At 34.1% G+C, this 19,585-nt stretch overlaps 2 protein-coding genes and 1 non-coding gene across 3 annotated transcripts; 2 read left to right on the forward strand and 1 right to left on the reverse strand.

The window, feature by feature from the left end:
- Positions 1–144: 144 nt before the first annotated feature.
- Positions 145–1,758, reverse strand: LOC127087455 (tetraketide alpha-pyrone reductase 1). Its single transcript, XM_051028338.1, has 6 exons — positions 1,625–1,758; positions 1,341–1,513; positions 964–1,152; positions 707–869; positions 431–623; positions 145–325 (listed from the first exon to the last, which is right to left on the reverse strand). Exons 1-6 carry the CDS (start codon positions 1,743–1,745, stop codon positions 160–162), a joined length of 1,005 nt encoding a protein of 334 aa, XP_050884295.1. The 5' UTR covers positions 1,746–1,758; the 3' UTR covers positions 145–159.
- A 225-nt stretch (positions 1,759–1,983) lies between these two features.
- On the forward strand, positions 1,984–2,056 carry TRNAR-UCU (transfer RNA arginine (anticodon UCU)). Its single transcript has one exon. It is a non-coding gene; the product is annotated as a tRNA-Arg (tRNA).
- An 8,729-nt stretch (positions 2,057–10,785) lies between these two features.
- On the forward strand, positions 10,786–11,751 carry LOC127087457 (uncharacterized). Its single transcript, XM_051028339.1, has 2 exons — positions 10,786–10,879; positions 11,058–11,751. The coding sequence occupies exons 1-2, from the start codon at positions 10,876–10,878 to the stop codon at positions 11,516–11,518; spliced, it is 465 nt and encodes a 154-aa protein (XP_050884296.1). The 5' UTR covers positions 10,786–10,875; the 3' UTR covers positions 11,519–11,751.
- The last annotated feature ends 7,834 nt before the right edge of the window (positions 11,752–19,585 follow it).

Consider the following 19,585-nt stretch of genomic DNA (forward strand, 5'->3'; position numbering starts at 1 on the left):
TAAAGTATCAAACACAACAATTCATGATTGTCTTTTTTTTCTTCTTCCAAAAAAAGATTAAATTATTATAGTGTATTTATTGCTACATAAGGTGCTTCAAAACATTGAGAATTAGAGTAAAAAAACACAATCTCAACTAAAGCCATAAGCAAAAGTTGATTATATTGCAATATGACGTGTGTTGTGAGGAAGAGTAAGATGACCCTCCTCCACAAACGAAGCAACGCAATCATCAAACATTTCTTCAACAGATTTAAACTTGAATCCAAGACTCTCAATCTTTCCTGTGTTTAATTCATAATGTGGCCTATCTAGTTTCTTGAACCTGAAAACCAAATAAATTATACTAAGATACTCACATTATTTTCTTAGTAATACTATATTAAAACCGATTCAAACTGCACCGGGAATATGAGTAGCATTAACCAACCTTTTAGGAATCGGAAAACCGGGATAACGAGTTGCTAGCATGGAAACCAATTCATCATTTTCCATTATTGTAGAACTACAAAGATATCTACCATGAGAGGCTTTGTTCTCATAAAGAAGGATGTGGCAAAGTGCAACATCATCAATATGAACATATCCCATTCTTCCATGCCATTGAAATTTCTCAGTTTCTCCTGTATTACTTAATTAGCAATACTAATCATAATTAAAGAAATACTAATCAAATTAAGAGGTTTGTGTATGTATATGTATGTACCTTTGAACAAGCCTAGAACATCAGAAGCAGTGGAACATAAATCTTGTGGCAAACTAGGTCCAATGATGAATGATGGAAGAATAGTGACCAAGTCTATTCCATTCTCTTTGCAATATTCCCAAGCTGCTTTTTCTGCCATTATCTTCGACATCGGGTACCATGCCTTAATTCAATACATGTATGTCACAATAAGTTCGATAATAACTTAATATTACATTCTGTCTATATGTAGATCAGATGCATCACTAAATATGTACCTTGAGTTTCTCGCATAATTCCAAGGAGCTCCAAGAAGACTCGTCAAGTGGTATGTTTGAATCAAAACCATCTCTTACTCTAACAGCAGAAGACGATGAAGCCAACACCACTCGAACTAGGGTTGGATTCTTCCGACAAGAACGCAACACATTTAGCGTTCCTTGGACCGCAGGTTCCAAGATTTCCGACTGTTTTTTTTTACAAAATCGATAGCCATATTAGACCTTATCTAATTCGTATGATTCTAATATTTTAAAAATCACTCATAGTATGGAATTTGAGAACTTGCAAGACGGACTATCGCAGTGTCTAAAATTTATCAAGTTAAACTGAGATGATGGCTCTGATTGCCATATTTTTCATGCAAATAACATACCTTGGGATCATCTGATATATGATTGAGTACAGGAGAAGCAATGTGGAAGACACCTTTGCATCCCATGATAGCATTGTCAAAACTGTTTTCTTCCATTAAATCAGCTTGGACTAGTTTGAGTCTTTCTGTTGCTCCTTCCAACTTCCATAGATGTTCAACTTTCTTCTTCTTCCCTGCACATACTCACACATGTTAATCTACTTAAATGCAACATGATATAAATAATCAGTTTGTAGCTCAAAAAAAAGTTCCAATAATTGAAATGATATGTGATGAAAATAAACCCAAATCTCTAACTGTTCCAATGACATGATATCCAGACAAAAGAAGTCTCTTAATAAGCCAAGAAGCCAAGAATCCTGAAGCTCCTGTGACACATACTTTGTCTCCACTTTTATGTTCCATGTCAAAAGTTTATGTGATTAAGGCAAGAACAATGGCTTTGTTTATTTATATACAAATTTTTGCATGGTTCCTCTTCAATCCTCACAAGGATGAGATGATGAAACTAACATAACTTAAAGTTATGGTGTAGGAGACATGACCTACTTACCTCTTCTTGCAATAGTTCCATTTCATCAATGTCAGTTTTTGGGTAGAGATAATTATACATCAAAAGCATTTTCACATGTTGTCATCAGATGCGCCCATGGCCTAATGGATAAGGCGCTTGACTTCTAATCAAGCGATTGTGGGTTCGAGTCCCACTGGGCGTGTTTTTGTTTCTTTTTTGGAGAAAAGAATATTTCACTCTGCATTTAAAAAGTTATATACGAGAGACAGATTATTAATTTTGTTTTATATTAATATTTTATTTAGATGGACAGACTAGACAAATCAATAAAGTAGGATTATTTTAACTTTCGCATGTAAAATAATATCTTATTATTTTTCTTATCTTATGGAAATTATTTATTATATTTATTTAGAATTTTATTTTTATTCTTTTCTTTTTATTATAAAGAAAGCAACAACGAGAAAAATTAAATTCTTGGAAATTGAATTTTTATAAGGTATGCTAAACAAATATTAAATAAAGAATAAGAACAAATAGAAAAAAATACTTTAAGTTTATGAATAAGCAAGACTCTTAATTTAGTAAATTAATCAACACTAGCATTCCTATCTACAATCACATTGTTTGTGGGAGGGTGTCAAGACACAAGTCTAGGGGTTGATATCTAATTAGAATCATAAAAAGTCTGATTGGTAGAGTGTAAAAGAGTAGTTATTTGGATAAGAATATTTCAGAGAGCAAATGTTGTCTTTGAAGGATTCTTCGTTATGAGATTTCCAAATCATCCAACAACAAATGACAAACAAAAGGTCATGATTGGTGATCACATTAATTTTCGTCCAATTATATATTTCATCCTCATAAAAATATATGTAAGATGGAAAGCTCAAAATTATTCTAAACTTGTATGGTCTTAAGGCAATCTCTAAAAGTGTATAAAATGGTTTCATTAGTTGCGTCACATCTATAATAATAGATTTTTCAATCTGAGTCGTATTTTTCATGGTTTCCTTCACATTTCCACCGCCACCTCTCTTAACAGCTTTAGTTATTTTCTCATCTTCCTTAACAATTTTCATAATATCTTTTTCTTTTTTCAAAGGTGGAATTACGACCTCAACATCATTGGCAACTTCAACGATATTGACGGTTTTATTAACAACTGTATTACCATTGTCAGCTTTCTTAGCAGCTTTTTTTACAAAAGTTTCAGCAACCTCTATCACCATACCCTTAATCGTCTCGTTTGCAGTTTCCTCACTAAAATAACAACAATTACTGATTATTTTTAGCCATAGATTAAAAATGAATTAATGGTCAAGATGCGGAGTAAATTTTAATAACTTACTCGTGGATTAAGAATAATCTTCCAAACAAACACAATTGTTTCAAACCATAATTTGTAAATAAAGACTATAGTGAAAAGAAAAAAAGCGTTCCTTTTCAATGAAACACTTATGATGTTAAGTTTCAATTGCATTAATAGAGCGGAAAATAACATAAATTGGCAATTGGAATACTCATTACAAATGTTAATCTCAAATAAAATACAATTTCTTATCATAAAACTGAAGGAGAAGGGCGATCCAAAACGCAACGGAATTTAAAATTTCTCATTTAGTGATCCTCACGAATGGGCATGATCAGTGATAGAATTGTTACCTCTTGTGGAGATTGTAACCTTTGATGCAGATCTACGGAGCGATCACGAACGTTGAACGATGACAACGCCTCTACTCAATCCACACGAACGGATTCCTTCAATCTCAATGTTAGCTGCTACGCATGAAGGCTTTGAGTGAGTGAGAGAGAGAGAGAGAAATGAAATTGCAACTGCACAAATGCTTCTACACAAGGGTTCTATTTATAGAACCACTTGTGTGGACTGCAAGCTAAAAAGCCCACTCAAGTGTATGTGGCTCATATCTTATAATATGCCAAAATCACTTAAGCGCGTGATACCTTATCATATTTCGTATTCTACTTAAGTACACCGTACCTTATGATGTTCTACAATTCACTTAAGGGCACCGTACATTACGGTATTCCTTAGTTACTCTATCTCTCATCAATCCGTCCTTTTGTGTGTGACCTTGTAGGTTTTCGCGGCATTGACAATTATATTAAATCACGTATTTAACATAATAAACAGTGAGCGGTATCTAGCAACACATCACTGCTACCCAAGACACGAAAATGTCATGTGATCTGACAAATCCTTTTGTGATAATACTTATATGTACAATTACCCTTTTTCCCTTATGTCTATATTGAACACAAGGCATAGACCGTGTCATCCTTGTCCAGTTCAATATTGGGCCCATAGACATTTATCCTGTTACGCAGGATGGGCAAATTCCATCTAGGTCACTCATGTCCCTTAGCACGCTTCGTGGAGTACCCATCAACTGTCTTTATGGTCATCCAGTTACGGACAATGTTTGATCAGCAATAAGGCATTCGACTCCACATCTAGGGTCCATAGTGGTTTCAGGTCGAAGGGTGGTATACACCATTATCACCATGAGAATAACTTATGACACTTTGCATAACATTCTATATAGTATTCTCATAGCGGGTCAATCTAGTATAAATATTACTCTTAATATTCATACCTATGTTTAAGACTTGATAACTCCTTATCCATGATCCATGAGATGTGATCATCAGTCTATATACATAATAGTCTTAATGCTTTAATGTTATCTCACTTCAAAATAAAGCTCGACTATGGATACTTTAAGAATAATGTCCTTATGTTTAATGTGATCTCAGGATTAAGTCACACTTGATACATTAAACGGACTATCTATTCTAGGGACTTTATTAGACAAACATAATAAAGAAAAAGCCTTTTATTATTAATAAATAATTCGATACAAGTACCAAAAGTATTGACCTCTAGGGCTTACACCAACAAAAACAACATAAACTAGGAAATCATAATACTCATTACAAATGTTAATATGAAATAAAACTCATTCTTACCTCATGCTTGACAAAGAATCATCTGAAATATATTCATAGCAACGCTTTCTCGGACCGCACGTGCTTATATTCCCTTGAGTGTGTACTTTCTTCTAAGCGGTAAAAATTTGTGAACGAGAAACAAGAAACCCTAATTTATTGCTACATATATATCGTTTCAGTTGTTTTATGCTGGGGAAATGGTACAAATCAGTATATTAAGTGGACACAAAAACAATTATTTAAGAGGATTTCTTAATGCACCATATATGCTTCTATTAGTTGGAAGTTTCGACGTCAGGCTTGAGTCAATGAGCGAAAGAAGAGAAAATATCTTTGAAGACGCTCTGGACTTCGACATAAAAACATTGTTTGAGAAATCCAATCGAAGTGATCCTTGTGTAAAAGGGAATTATTGTATGAGACTTAGAAATACTTCTAAGTTTAGAATGGTAATTCGACTGAGACAACATTAAGGTTGCGTTCGACATAAATGTTTGAATTTAAAGAAAGAGAGAGATGATCAATTTACTCAAAGAGTAAGTTATTTAACTTACACCAAATAACAACATCTAAATTGAATCTAATCTAATGGTTAATTAAGTAAAATTAAAGGTTTTGTTAAAATTTTGTAAGACGTTAAATTAGCTGCATCTCGTTGACATATCAAATAATTTTTTATTAATGTTAAATTTTATATAGATGATTTGTGTGATAATAGTTTTCAATCCAATGATGGATTTTGTTATACGGATGCGTGGTGAAGAGTTATCGGATGTGTCATATTACTAATTTTGACACTTTGGTGTCATTTGATCCTGATATATATATATATATATATATATATATATATATATATATATATATAAGAAAATTCTATGTTCTGGAAAACAATCTTGAACAATCATGTCGCAAGACCCCCAAATCAACAATGGATCTTGGAGGAAAATCCCTAACAAAGAGTTTTTCCGGATGAAGCCCCCTATAATTCTCAACCCGATATTATCGGTTACCGACAACCTAATCGGAATTATTAAAACCTCGTCTATATGGCACCCCGATAAAAGATGATTATGTGTGATTTATCAATGTGTATGCATAGGTTAGAGGTTGAAGGTGAAGAGCAATCAAAGTATGAGTTTATAGTTTCGTCGACTTGGAATGATGCATGAATGATGTATTTATAGTTGTGAAAGTTTGGTGGCAAAAGAAAGAAATTCGGAATAACAGGAATTTAAAATTTGACCCAAGATTAACTGAATGTGTCGACACAAAGCACGAGTGTGTCGATACATAGGCGTAAGTTTTACAGCACGTTCTTACCTATGCAAGTTACGTGTCGACCTCTGGATGACAGAAAAATTCAAGGAGCAAAAATACTGACATGTGTCGACCTGAACTGGTATGTGTCGACACATATACTAAAAGTTTCAGTATGTGCCGATCTGTAAGGTGTATGTGTCGACCTGTGAGTAACAAAAAATATTTCCTTGATTTCTGGTACTTTATGTGTCGACCTGAGTCATGCATGTGTCGACACATACACATGACTTTTGTGCAAAAACTGCGTTTTCATGGTTTGGTCAATTTCAAAGTGGTTTTTGATGATTCCTAAGACCTCTAATGCAAGGGAGTGCCACAAGACATAAGGATGTCATCCAATATACCGAAATGTTGAGCTTTCTTAGTTTTGACATCATGCAAAACAAACATCTGATGAAGAGGTTGCACTCACACTGCTTTCTCCTCTCCTTACCTCTGTCCCTCCCTCTCTCTACGAGCTTTTTGTGATGCAGATTGGGCGTCTGGTCCAGATGACAGAAGAAACACCTCAGGTACTGCCATTTTCTTTAGTTCTAACTTGAATAGTTGGTGGTCCAAAAAACAACCTGCTGTTATAAAGTAGACTTAGATACAATAAAATCTATTAATACTGACAAGCGACATAAGAGTAATATAAATGCACCATTCAAGCCTCTTAGTACAAATAAGTGATTAATAGAAAATAATCAAGAACAAACATAGCAAGGTCGTCGCCGTTGTTGTTCTCAATCCCCCATCAATCTTCATTTCTTCCTTAAATCAAGTAAGTTTCCTTCTTCTCCAGGCTTGCATGCTGAAAATGTTGTTTTTAGAATACTGATTTACCTTCGTTTTGTATTTTGTTCCGGTGAGTGTTGGTGTTTGGCGGTGGCTTGGCCATTCCCAAACGCCGGTTGTTAGGGTTTTCTTTGTTGGACTTGTGTTTTTGAATAAGAAAGTTAGTGTTTTGCATTTTATCCTTTCTGACAACCACTCTGGCGCCATCGTTCAGGCGGTGAATATACTCTATAAATAGAGGACTTTTGGGCTTCTCATCAGCAAAAGAAAAACATGATTAAAAAGTTAAAATGGCCAATAAATGTACAGTAGGTATCACTTTTAGACTCTTTATCTTGGTAGTCGTTCCAATTCCTCGGGAACTAGATCGTTCTGCTGCTTTTTAGATACGCAACACTAAAAAAAATATAGCTAAATCTCTATAAGTAGTTGTGCAAGGCAGCCTGTATTTATTTATGTGTGACGGGTAAGGGACTCATACTAAGCATCTAACTCCTATTAAGCATTTAACCCCTTACTAAGTGTTGAAAGTATTTTTGGTGAGTATTTTGTTTATCGTTTCCACAGGGATTGAAGAGATATTACCGCCGTTATACATTTTATATTGTCTTAAGCGAGAGTTTTGTTTGGTCTTGGTTTGGTAAAACTAACATCCACAATTGTTTGTAGCAAAGAGTAAAGTTTATGAAAGATTAAGGTTTTAAAGGACATATCAAGACTAGATTTCATCAACCTATTTTACATGTATTCGATTAATCAAGCTTGTGAATTCATTAATAATCAACATAACCACGTATCGCTCATCTATACCGCTAGTATCCAAGACGGTGTTGCGATTTTTACTGTGTTGTTTAATCGATGATTTCTCAACCTATTAAATGGATTCGTGACGTATGTCTTGTAGTTCGAGTAATCGTCACTCTGAACTAATTTAATGCAAAAAACAGTAAAATGCTCAAATCTGTCAGTATCAATGTTGGTAAAACAAATAAATAGATCAGTCGGTTTCAATCGAACGATTCAAATTTGTCTAGGCCCAACATAGACCTAACATGAGCAATAATTTTTTTTAAGTTTAGAGTATCATTCTTGTATGCCGTGTTGAATCATTTGATATCCTCAAATCCAAATACCATCACATCACACACATATATCAAAAATCCCCTTTAATCACCTTTTGCCTCCTAACTCTCCCTCTCTCCCTCAAAACCCATGATGACTACTGACCCTTTCACAATCTTCCTCTATCTCCACCAACATCACTATTTCACCAAAATTCATTCCATTCTCATTCCCATCACATAGCAACCACACGCTTCTAACCTAAATCCAAATGCTCAACCCTTCTATCCACAAAACACAAACAACTCGCATTACCAATAACAACACAAGTTTGTATCGAAAAGCACAAAGAAAATTTATTATATTAGCATGTAAGTATTGATTATTTTAAGATTTTTTTCCATCCTCTTTTTTATTTTTTTATTTCACATGTAAAAGATTATGTGTACCATTGATCAAGAAAAGACAAGTATAGACATACACTGCATCATGCAGAAGACCATAATACCTTGGGAACTTCACAATAGATGTCTAAATTGCAAGACTCTGAATATCATGAGAGAATTCACTCACATCTATATAGAAGAAAACATGTGGCAGATAAACTAGCCCTTCTGTGCCATGAGGTGATGGACATTCATTGGTTGTTCCTCATTTCATTAAAAAAGGGTTACTTAGAGATATCTTGAAATCAATAAACTATATATTGCTTGACTTATTTAAGGATTTGGGAATAAGTTAGTAATGATGAGAGGTATGTTTTCTTTTAACTTATTTATTTTCTATCTTGTCTATTTTGGTTTGCTAATTTTTTTTGGGTTAGGTATATTTTAGATTTTTTTTAAAAATAATCATATTTTTAAATTAAATACTAAAATAATTATTTTTTAAAAAAAATGCGAAAATAACTACCTTTTCAAACAGATGTGTCAATTGATTTGACGCGTCCATTTAATATTAAGAGGAGACTTCAGTTCCCTTGGCGCATGCTCCTAAAGCATTGCATGGAGACGCCAGGGTTGCTGGCGCATGTGTCTATGCATTGGTGTATGCGCCAATGCATCTAGCAGATACACCTTAGTTCTTTTTTTAGTTCATATATATATATATATAATAGGGATGTCGTCATTGGGAAAATTTTATTAAGACTTTTTGCTGCAAATGCCCCTTTCCTGAAATCTTTTTCCCAATATACCCTAGTCTGAAAAAAATTCTCAATCTACCCCCTTTTTCCTAGTAAACTCGTCACTCCAATGGACGAGGGCCTGAAGGCCCAATTCGTGTAGTTAGGGCTCGGCCAATGAATGACCGAGGGCATGAAGAAGCAATTTTTTTTATTTTTTAATATTATAAATAATTTATTAAATAGTAATAATAATTAATATAATTGATTTTTAATTATTAATTCTATATTTAGATAATATAATTGATTTATTTAAAAATAATAATAATTTTTTTATAAAAAAATATTTAAAATAAAATGTAAATAATAATAGTTTTTCATGATAATAAAAAAATTGTGATATTATTATTTTTAAAATATTAATAATAAAAATGATTAACTTTTAGAATATTAATAATAGAAATAATTGGTTTTTTTAAGAATTACAATGGAAGAAATACATTTTATTGATATAATGGAAGCAATACATTTTATTTATAGTGACCGTCTGTTCCACATCTTGTGCCAACTTTTTTGCGTTTTCCCTTGCCCAAGTCTTCTTGTCTTTGTCTTGCGGGAGACGGAGATGAGTCGGAACACAATTCATCAAGGGCGTCTTGTTATTGTTGATGTTGTTGACTTTGATGTTGTTGTGATGTGTTTGGAGGCATATCCATAACGTCAAGTTCTTGAACGCCAAAAGAAGGCATACTCATTAAATGGTCATCGGTGAGATCAAAGTTGGATAGTGAATGTGTGGTTTGTGTGTAGGTTTCGGGTCGGGTGTGTTGGATAAGAGGATAATACACATCATTAGGGTTGTATGTGGGAGTGGGATGTGCGTATGTGGTGTTAGAAGGTTGGGGTTGAGAATGAGGGTTTGAGTATTCAAAGTTGGGTTGAGGAATTAGAGTGTATTGTATGGGTAGGCGTATGATGGTTTGTTGTTGATATTGTTGGTTGTAAAAGTAGTTTGTTTGAGGGAATGGAGTTTGAGGATTATGGTGTTGGGTTGAGGTGAAATAAATGGTGTGTTGTTGGATGGTCTGGATGTGTTGGTATGTTTGTTGAGCTGAGGATGATGGTTGGTTATGTTGTTGTGGGGGTGATGTTGTGTGTTGGGTTGAAGAAGCTACACGTTGACGGGGATCATTCAAAAATTATGTTGGAGCAACGTGCATAAAAGGAATTGATAAAAACCAATTCATGTATTCTCTACCCGGCTTAGAAGGAATTCTTGATTCTTCATGCTCTCGGCCATTCATTGGCCGAGCCCTAACTACACGATTTGGGCCTTCAGCCCTCGTCCATTGGAGTGACGAGTTTACTAGAAAAAATGGGTAGATTGGAAAAAAAAATTCAGACTAGGATATATTGGGAAAAAGATTTCAGGAAAAGGGTATATTGGAAAAAAGATTTCAGAAAAGGGGCAGGGCAGGAAAAAAAGTCTTTTAATTGGTTGGAATCCACCTCAAAATGGATATGTCAAGTTGGATAGTTATGGATACTGTAAGGAGAATGAGATAGTCAATTGTGGTGGTACCGTTTGACAGACCAGTACTATCCTACCCCTAACTACATGACTTCTCCAACACTCTTCTTATAATATATCCTATTACTATATATTATCTATTACTTGTAGGGTTCTGTGCTTATTTTATACTTCTTTGTTTTATAAATTATTTCTTCATTCTTCTTGGATACACAACTTGAGATCAACTTCCATTATGGGTATGTCTACAATTTCTTGTTCCTTTTTTTCCTACACTTCATATCATTTTGTATCGCTTTCTTCAACATTCTTTTAATCATTCTTATACGTTTTTGGTCAATAACTTTTGAGTTTCTTTACTCAACTGTTTTACATGAATGAAATATTTGAGTTAATAAAATGTGTGGATGCAACCAGGTAATGAAGATCACTGCAAAAAGATGGTAGAATCTTATATACTCATTAGTGATGATGAACTTGATATTTCTTACAATGTTTCGCCAGATAGACAGCATAGTGGAAACATCTCTCTTGCAAAATATTTTGCAGGACAAAAAGGAAAGGACTTAGACCACAATCCTGCACAAAACAATAAAAATTTGGATTTTTGTAAAGATGTGTTATTTCATTCAAATACCAAGAGGAAACGGAGTTATAATGTTGTTATGAGTGAGTCTGAAAGTGTTCATAATGATGATGAGGTTGGTAAGGTCACTGACAGTCAAATGCCAAGGCACCACGGTTTAAAGAGAATAAGAAAAAATGATAGTATAATAGAAGTTGGACATAAGAAGGAAGAAATAAGAGGCAAAAGGGTGAGCATCATGCCAAAATATCTAGAAGATTACATCATAACAAATTATGTTAAGAGGAGCTGAGTTGGCATGCCCTTATTAGCAAACAGTAGTACATTAGAAATGGAGTCATGTTCATATATATTTTGCTGTCTTTGTTGATGTGTATTTTGAAATTATTTGGTCCACTGTGGTAAACTGTTGATTATATTTATCATTGTCGTTGGATATGTAGGTTATACAGTATGGAATGCATTTCATAAGGTGTCTGTTTTTTTTTTGTCAAAATAAAAGCTCTCTCATTTTTTTGTTCTTAATGTCTAGCTATGTACAAAATATTTTGACATAACCAAATCTATAAACTGACACCGGTGGCTTCATAGTGGTTTGGTTGGACTCTTTAACACTAGATGTCGGTGTTTTTTAGTAGTCTAGTGAAAAAATTGTACAGGTTATATACTTAGATGTCGGTGCTTCTAATAGCTTGTTAGTGTTAAAAATTTAAACTTAATTAGATTGATAATCCCAAGACTTAATAATTGGTTTCACGATGATCTTTTTTTAGTTGTTTTAGTTTCACGATGATCTTTTTAGTTTCACGTTGATCTTTTATTTAATAATTGTTTGTATTTAATCCTTAAATTAAGGTAGGTAAAATTCGAAGACTCATTTCTTTAAAATAGAAAAGTAAAATTTAAAAAAAACCGAGATGCATTTTCTTAAAACTGGAGAGGCCAAATCTAAAGATGTATCTCCGTAAAAATATACAGAAAAATGCATAAAATACATAAAAGCTCCTAAACACCAACAAATGTGTATGCGTGTCTATACAAACTATCTATTTTTAATGTAACTACAAACTAATGCATTTTAAACAACTTGTGTTACCTAATACATGCATCACAATTCAAAAATAAAAATAAAATGAAAAAACTTACCAATTAAGAGTTGTTGTACGGAAGCTTGAATGAAGTGAATGAAATGCGTTCGGATTGATTAGAATGAGATATAAGTAGTGATGAAGCTTGAGAAATGGCCTATTCGATTCTTGCCCATAAGCTCTTTGAAGTGTTTTTGAAAGTGTAGCAAATGAAGAAGGAAGAGAAAAAGTTCTAGCGCGAGGTATATGAATTAAAACTCCTCCGAAGACGCATCTCTGTAAAACTCACTGAGCGTAAAATAGTGAGTTTTGAAATAAGAGTTATTACAGAGATGCATCTCCAGACATACTTTCGAGAAAAATGTGGTGGCTCATTCACTGAAGCGTTTGGTATGTGTAATTTGAGTGCGTCCGGAGATGCATCTCCATAATTTAGGGGATTTGTGACTTTTCACGGTTGTGAACTAGCATCTCATGTGGTGGATAAAGTAATTCCCTTATTACAATTGATTTTTTTTATCTAAGTTCACTTTAATGTTCAAACAAGGACTTTGGATTGATTGGGTTGTTCCTATCAAAAAGTGGTAATACCACAATTGTCCATAAAATTTGGAGATGCATCTCCGGACACACCATTTCTGCACACGTCAACTCAAATTTCCGAGACACCCTTATTTTATTAAAATTTAGTCCATAAATGCATCTTAGTATCTGTTGCACCCCAAAATTTGCCATATTAATTTCAATCACATATGACTTATGCTTCACATTCATCTATTAGGTCAATAACCTCACAATCATGCATACAAGGTATGGGATCACATATTTTCTTGTGATTTGGGGTTTCCATTCAAAATAAGAAGAGTTGTCATCATCATGATGATCATCTTCATCAAAGCACAAGGATCAACATGTCCTCAGTGTTAGGGTTTCACCAATTGGTTCATCAGGTGATTCTATGGAACTATATTTTGACTTCATCAAGGCATCAAGCCATTTTTTATTGAAGTTATAGTCTTCAATCACCTTTTTGTATTCATCTTACCTTTTATGCATCACTAATCCCTTTGAAAATGCAAAGATATGTCTTGTTGTTTGATTTCTTGTACAAGTTAGGAGTGTTGGATCAAGGAGTTCAAGTGGTTGATTGATTAGGCTTCTGTGGATTCCTCAGTACCTCAAGATTTCTATTCACTCAAAGTGGTTAAAGAGTTTCCCCATCATCAAGGATCAATTTCAAGATTGCATCAATTTGAGTTCGTCAAGTTCCATTTTGTCAGGATCCCTAAATTAGGGTTTTGGTCAAAGTTGACTGAATGTTGACTTTTGACCTAAAACATGATCTCATGGCTTGAAAAATGATTCAAGGGTCTCAAATACTTCTTTGTGGTCCATTCATATGCCTCATTTAGTCAAATAAGTTTGATCAATTGATGGTGGAAGGATTGTGATTCAATTGCTAAAAAGTCAACAGGTGCTCAAAGTCAAAACTTGACTTTTGAGATTTTTGGTCAACCAAGATCTTCTCAAGTCAAATATCATGAAAATATGGATGATGGATGGATTTGATCAAAATTAATCATGAAAATCAAGAAGTTTATGGAAAAATTAGTCATTTTGAGAAACTTAGAATTTTTCAAAGTACTAAAAATCATGTTAAAGTAGCCAACTTTCCAAGATTGTAACTTCTTCCTCAAGTCTCCAAAATTGTCAAACAAGCCCTACAAGTCAAGATAATATATGGAACAACAATATATTAATAGGGTGGAACTTGTAATCATAGCTTAAATGGTTGAAAATTGATGATAAAGTGAGACACTAATTAGGGAAATTGCCAAATACTTAGAAAATTTTCTAAGTGTTTTGACCTTACCAAGTGCATGACTCTATGGCCAGTTTGTGACCAATTCAAGCAACCATTTTTCATGACCAAGATGTACTTAAATAGGGAATTTCCTACTTCAACATTATAGAAGTAATTGAATCAAAAGCTCATAAGAATGAAGAGATATGAAGTGTTAAATTTGATGCCTCGAAGTTGTTAGAATTACAAAATACATAGAAATTTTCCAAGTGTTTTTCAGTCACAATATTCAATTTTATGAGGATTTTTTCTCCATGATCCAATTTGATTCAAACCAAATTCCAAACATGAAACTTGTATAAAATGATCTCATCTTTCTAAAGAGTCCAAGAACATGAATTTCTCTTGCTTGAGATGCAAGTTTTGAAAAGGGGAAGTTGCTATGTCATAACTATTTTTGAGGTTCAAAACCATGTCACTTTCCATGCCCAACACCTACGCCAACCATGTGATCTTCATTTGCAGGCTATGTTACTTCTAAATCTTAGCATAATTAACGAATTACACAAGTCCATGATGCATTACCCAAGTGTTCCAAGCATTGTTCAAGTTTCATTCCTCTTTTGAACAAAAGTTGCCACTTCCATTTTGAAAAAAGTCCACTTTAAACATGAACATTGCTTGGAGCCTTGTAAAAGAGGATTATGGCCTGATTACACTCCATCTCAAGGCTGCTAAACATGTTTACTTGCTACCTAATCTCTGCAGCCACTCTAGAAATACACCATGCTCATTCTTGAAACCATACATTTCATGTACTTCACACTTGAAATCCAACCAAACTTTTTTTGATAGGAAGCTCAATTCAAACTGATTCCTTCACACACAAACCATAAATCATGCCTATAAATAGCAGACCATGCCTCTGAAATGAAACACACAAGAATTCCCAAACTCACCATTGCAGAAAAACTCACTTTCTACTTCAAAGTCCAAATCTTCAAAATCATCATTTCCCCCAAGTTTCTTGTAAACTATCCATTCAAACACCTTCCATATAACATATAGAAGCTACTGTAGACAGAAAATCGCATCTGTAATCACCAAATCATCATATCCAAATCTCACATTTTCACGCTTGCAACTAGAGTTGGCCAGAACAGTTGAGGAGGTTTTAAGGCAAACTCTCAATTGCATTACATTCCTGGATCATCAAGGGTGCTAAAGGGATCATTTACCACCATTAAAAGTGCTTGAAATGGAATCTCCATCTTCACCTACAAGGTACATTCTTTGCAACTTCGAATTCACTCATACATGCATTATTTTGAATGGTTCTTGAAACAAACATGTAGTCCATAATGTGAGGAGTGAAATCCTTCATCCGATTGATCAAATCCATCCATCATCATATTTTAATTATATTTGACTTGAGAAGATCATGGTTGACCAATCCAGATTTTTTGTCAACCTCTTGTTTCCACAAATTCTAACGATATCATAATAGAGATGAGTGCCACGTGGAGCATAGTTCTATGACCTAGATAATTAGATAGAGTACCTAGGAAGCCTCCCTGATTGTCCCTGGTGATGCCTCCCTCAACTCCTAAATTATTTTGAATAGACTCGTTTGTGTTTATTTTCATTCATCCCAAATTTGGTTTTCTCCAATTCATTGTAACGACATCTCTATTAAAAATAACAACATGATTATAATCTTTAAATAACTATAAGGTCTTATGATTAGAATAGATAAACCTCTAGAAAGGTTTATCATGTGAATCCATGTTCTTCCAAGACCACAAACAATGAAGAGCAATAACCCAACAACTTTTTCAAATCATGCCATTATTCCAACCCATGTGAAGTTGTATATTCTTAGGGGGAGATTGTTACATGTCCCTGACACACGGAGGAATAGCATCTCCAAAATGTATAAAAATGATTATTTAATGTAAAACGTAAAACATGAATAAAAGAATGTTGAAGAATGCGATACATGGTGATATGAAGTAGAGAAAAAAAGGAAGTTGTAGATATACGCATAATGGAAGTTGATCTCAAATCGTGTATCCAAGAAGAATGAAGAAATTATTTATAAAACAAAGAAAAAATAAATAAGGACAAAACCCATTATTGAGACTGTAATTCCTTGTGCCAAAACAGGTTGCTCGATAAAAAGAAGGTTGTGTCGAAATAGTCTAGTATAGAGTAGTTGTCGAAACTTCGAAGTAGGTTGCTCGACAGTATTTTCGACTTAGATTTATTTTTGTAATTTTTGGGCTTTTTTATTTTGGATTTTGGCTTAAAGAGAAAGAAAACTAAAATATAAATAGGGAGTAACCCCTATTGTTGAATACACTTCTACTTGCAGTTGCAAATAAACAAATCACAGTTTGTGAGCAGAGAAAAATTCGACAGAAAATCGTTTCAGGGCAGAGGTGGATGAGTTAAAGCCAAGATAGCTCAACTTGAAAAAGAGAAGACAAATTTTCAAGATAACCTCGATTCAACAAACGGGGAGAATATGAGGCTTAAAAGAAAAATTGAAGAAAATAAAAAGGCCTCGGAGAAAAGTAACAAGAAGGCTAAAAGAGAAAAAAAAAGTTTAAAAGAGGTGTTCCAACAAGGTTTAACTAGTGCCAACTGAATTCTTGCTTCACTTTGTAACCAGTTGAGAAAGAAAGAGGATAGGTGTATCACCTGAGAAAGTTTTCCTTCCAACAAAAGGGAGAAGAACGAAGAGTATTTGAGGCTAAAATTCAAAGGCTGGAAGGATGCTTGAGAGATGTTGTGACTAGGCTTGAGCAATAACGTCATCTAAAAGAGGAAGCCCTTAGTGCTTGTAGTGTCGATCCTGAGGTCATACGTGAAAGAAGTGAAGAGCTATCTGATGCTAGAGGGCCAGTGGGTCATTGGAGGACTCGGTATGATGATCTGAGGATTCAGTATGATGAATTGATGGCTCATATTGGAGAGTTGAATGAGAAGATTGACAAGCATGAAGATGCTATCCATACTCAAGAAGCAGGAAGTAGGAGCATCCATGCAAAGTTCACTAGTCTTGTTGAGTTCTATAACTATCTGATCGTTGGCATCCCCTAGAAACTGAGGTTAGTCGTGGATGACATGAAGGAGGATAACACTCCTACTGCAGTGCGTCATTTTGTCCTCCTGTGTGACAAAGTGGTGCAAAAGTTTAAGACGGAGCTAAAGGCACTCAAACCCTTAGAGTAAAACCCACTTAAGTCTTGTTGGATTTCTTGCTTTTGATTATTGTATTTGAAACAGATATTAGTACTCGTACCAGACTTGATTATGTTTCTTTTAAAGGCTTTGTATTTAACCTTATGACCTAATGAAAGCAATTATTATTCATATACTTGTCTTTCAATTTCTTATACAAATTTATAAAAATTATAAGAGAAAAGGGGTGATGCATTGACAATGTAAATTTATTTTACACTGTCAACCAATGATGACCATGCATCCCGCCAAGTCAGACTGAAAATTTTAAAATACTGGTATGACATGGCGAAATGATATATTTTTATTGGATGACAGTGTAAAACTATTTTACACTGTCAGTGCATCACCATTAAACCCAAATTATAATCCCTTAAAACAAAAGAAAACATAAAATATTTTTGCATCCCACATGCATTGCAATCATCTCTAAAGCATAAACTCATATTCATCTCTCATGATCTTTATAAGCAAGTTGTTTCCTTGACACTCGTATGCAACACGATCCAACACTCGCCGAAAGATGGAGCAATTGGAACAGAGTTAGACTATGATGAATGAAGAGATTGATTCCATTAATAGCAAGATGGATCACATATTGGAGTTAATGATGGCTCATAATAGAAGAGAAGAGGAATGTCGTGTCTCTATACCTATCAGTACTATTAAGGGTCATCCATATACTCTCCCAAAGGTGCCAACGCCAAATCCTATGATCTGAGAAATGCCTGTTGATTTTACTTCGCAAATTGATGGAGCTATTGGTCAACCTTCCATGGTGCATATCACTGCAATAACTGATGGAGATAATGTTTCAGTTTAACCTATTGCTCAAGATGACAAAGAGTTACAGAATGAGTATGAGATGCAAAACCATCCTGAAGCTCTCCCTGTATTCAATCTTGCTGCTCAGGAATCTGAGGCCTTGAAGATGTGTCATGAACTATCTGAGTAGATAAAGAACATGCGAGTACCTAATGCTACTAGCCTGAGCGCTTTTGAAATTTGTCTTGTGCCTGATGTGATCATCCCTACTAAATTCAAAGTCCTTGAATTTTATAAGTATAAGGGTTCGACTTGCCCTAATAACCACCTGAAGATGTATTGTCGTAAAATGGAGGCTCATATACGTGATGACAAGCTGATGATGTACTGCTTTCAGGATAGCCTTACTGAAGCATCCTTAGATTGCTACATGTAGTTGGAAATGGGTAGTGTTGAATCTTGGGATGATTTGGCTGCAGCTTTTGTCAAGCAATATAAGTATAACGCTGATCTTGCTCCCAATCGTACTTAACTTCAAAGTGTGAGCGAAAAATAAGGAGAGAATTTTAAAGAGTATGCACAAAGGTGGAGGGAATTGGCTACTAGAGTGCAACCACCACTAATGGATAAGGAGCTTAATGATATTTTTGTGGGTACCTTGTCGTCTAAATACTATAAAAGTCTTCCAAGGTATAGTGTATTTTTAAGAATCCTCTATTTTCTGTTGTCCGCGATTTGATAACATTGTGGTATTATTTAGAGGTATATCTATTTAAAGAAAATTATCGATTGTATAGACATTATTGGCATACTTATTTGGCACATTTCTTTTTCATGATGAAAACTGCATAAACCATAATCTAAAATATGTTTGAAATATTATGCAGGAAATTTACATGTGTCTCAATTGGCTAAAGAAGCTTGATCCATTGATAATTGAAGATTTGGAATTCATCTGATGAAAAGTCAACTACTCAAAGTCAAAGTTTGACTTTTGAGATTTTTGGTCAATTATGGACTTCTTAAGTCAAGAATTATGAAAATATGATGGATGAATGCATTTGATCAAGCCTAATCAAGAAAACCAATGAAAGATCCAAATTAGGGTTTTGAAAATATTTCTAAGTACTAAATTCTCAAGTTCATGGAGGTGACTTTTCAAGGTCATATCTTCCTCCTAAAGTATCCTAAAATTATAAACAAGGACTCTTTTGAAAGATCACATGGAATACTTCGATGTGATGAAAATATTTGAGGTGAAAAAGGATCCTTAAAGTGTTTGAAATTGATGGCGAAAGTTAGTGTTTCAAGTTGTTGAAAAATCTCAATACTTAGAAAAATTTCTAAGTGTTTTGACCTTACCAAGTGCATGACTTTATGACCAATTTGTGATCAATTCAAGCCATCATTTTTCATGCCCAAGGGACGTATTTAAATATGAAATTACATACTTAGT

The sequence above is a fragment of the Lathyrus oleraceus genome, chromosome 5, assembly GCF_024323335.1.
Source record: "Lathyrus oleraceus cultivar Zhongwan6 chromosome 5, CAAS_Psat_ZW6_1.0, whole genome shotgun sequence".
In the NCBI taxonomy this organism is placed as follows: domain Eukaryota; kingdom Viridiplantae; phylum Streptophyta; class Magnoliopsida; order Fabales; family Fabaceae; genus Lathyrus; species Lathyrus oleraceus.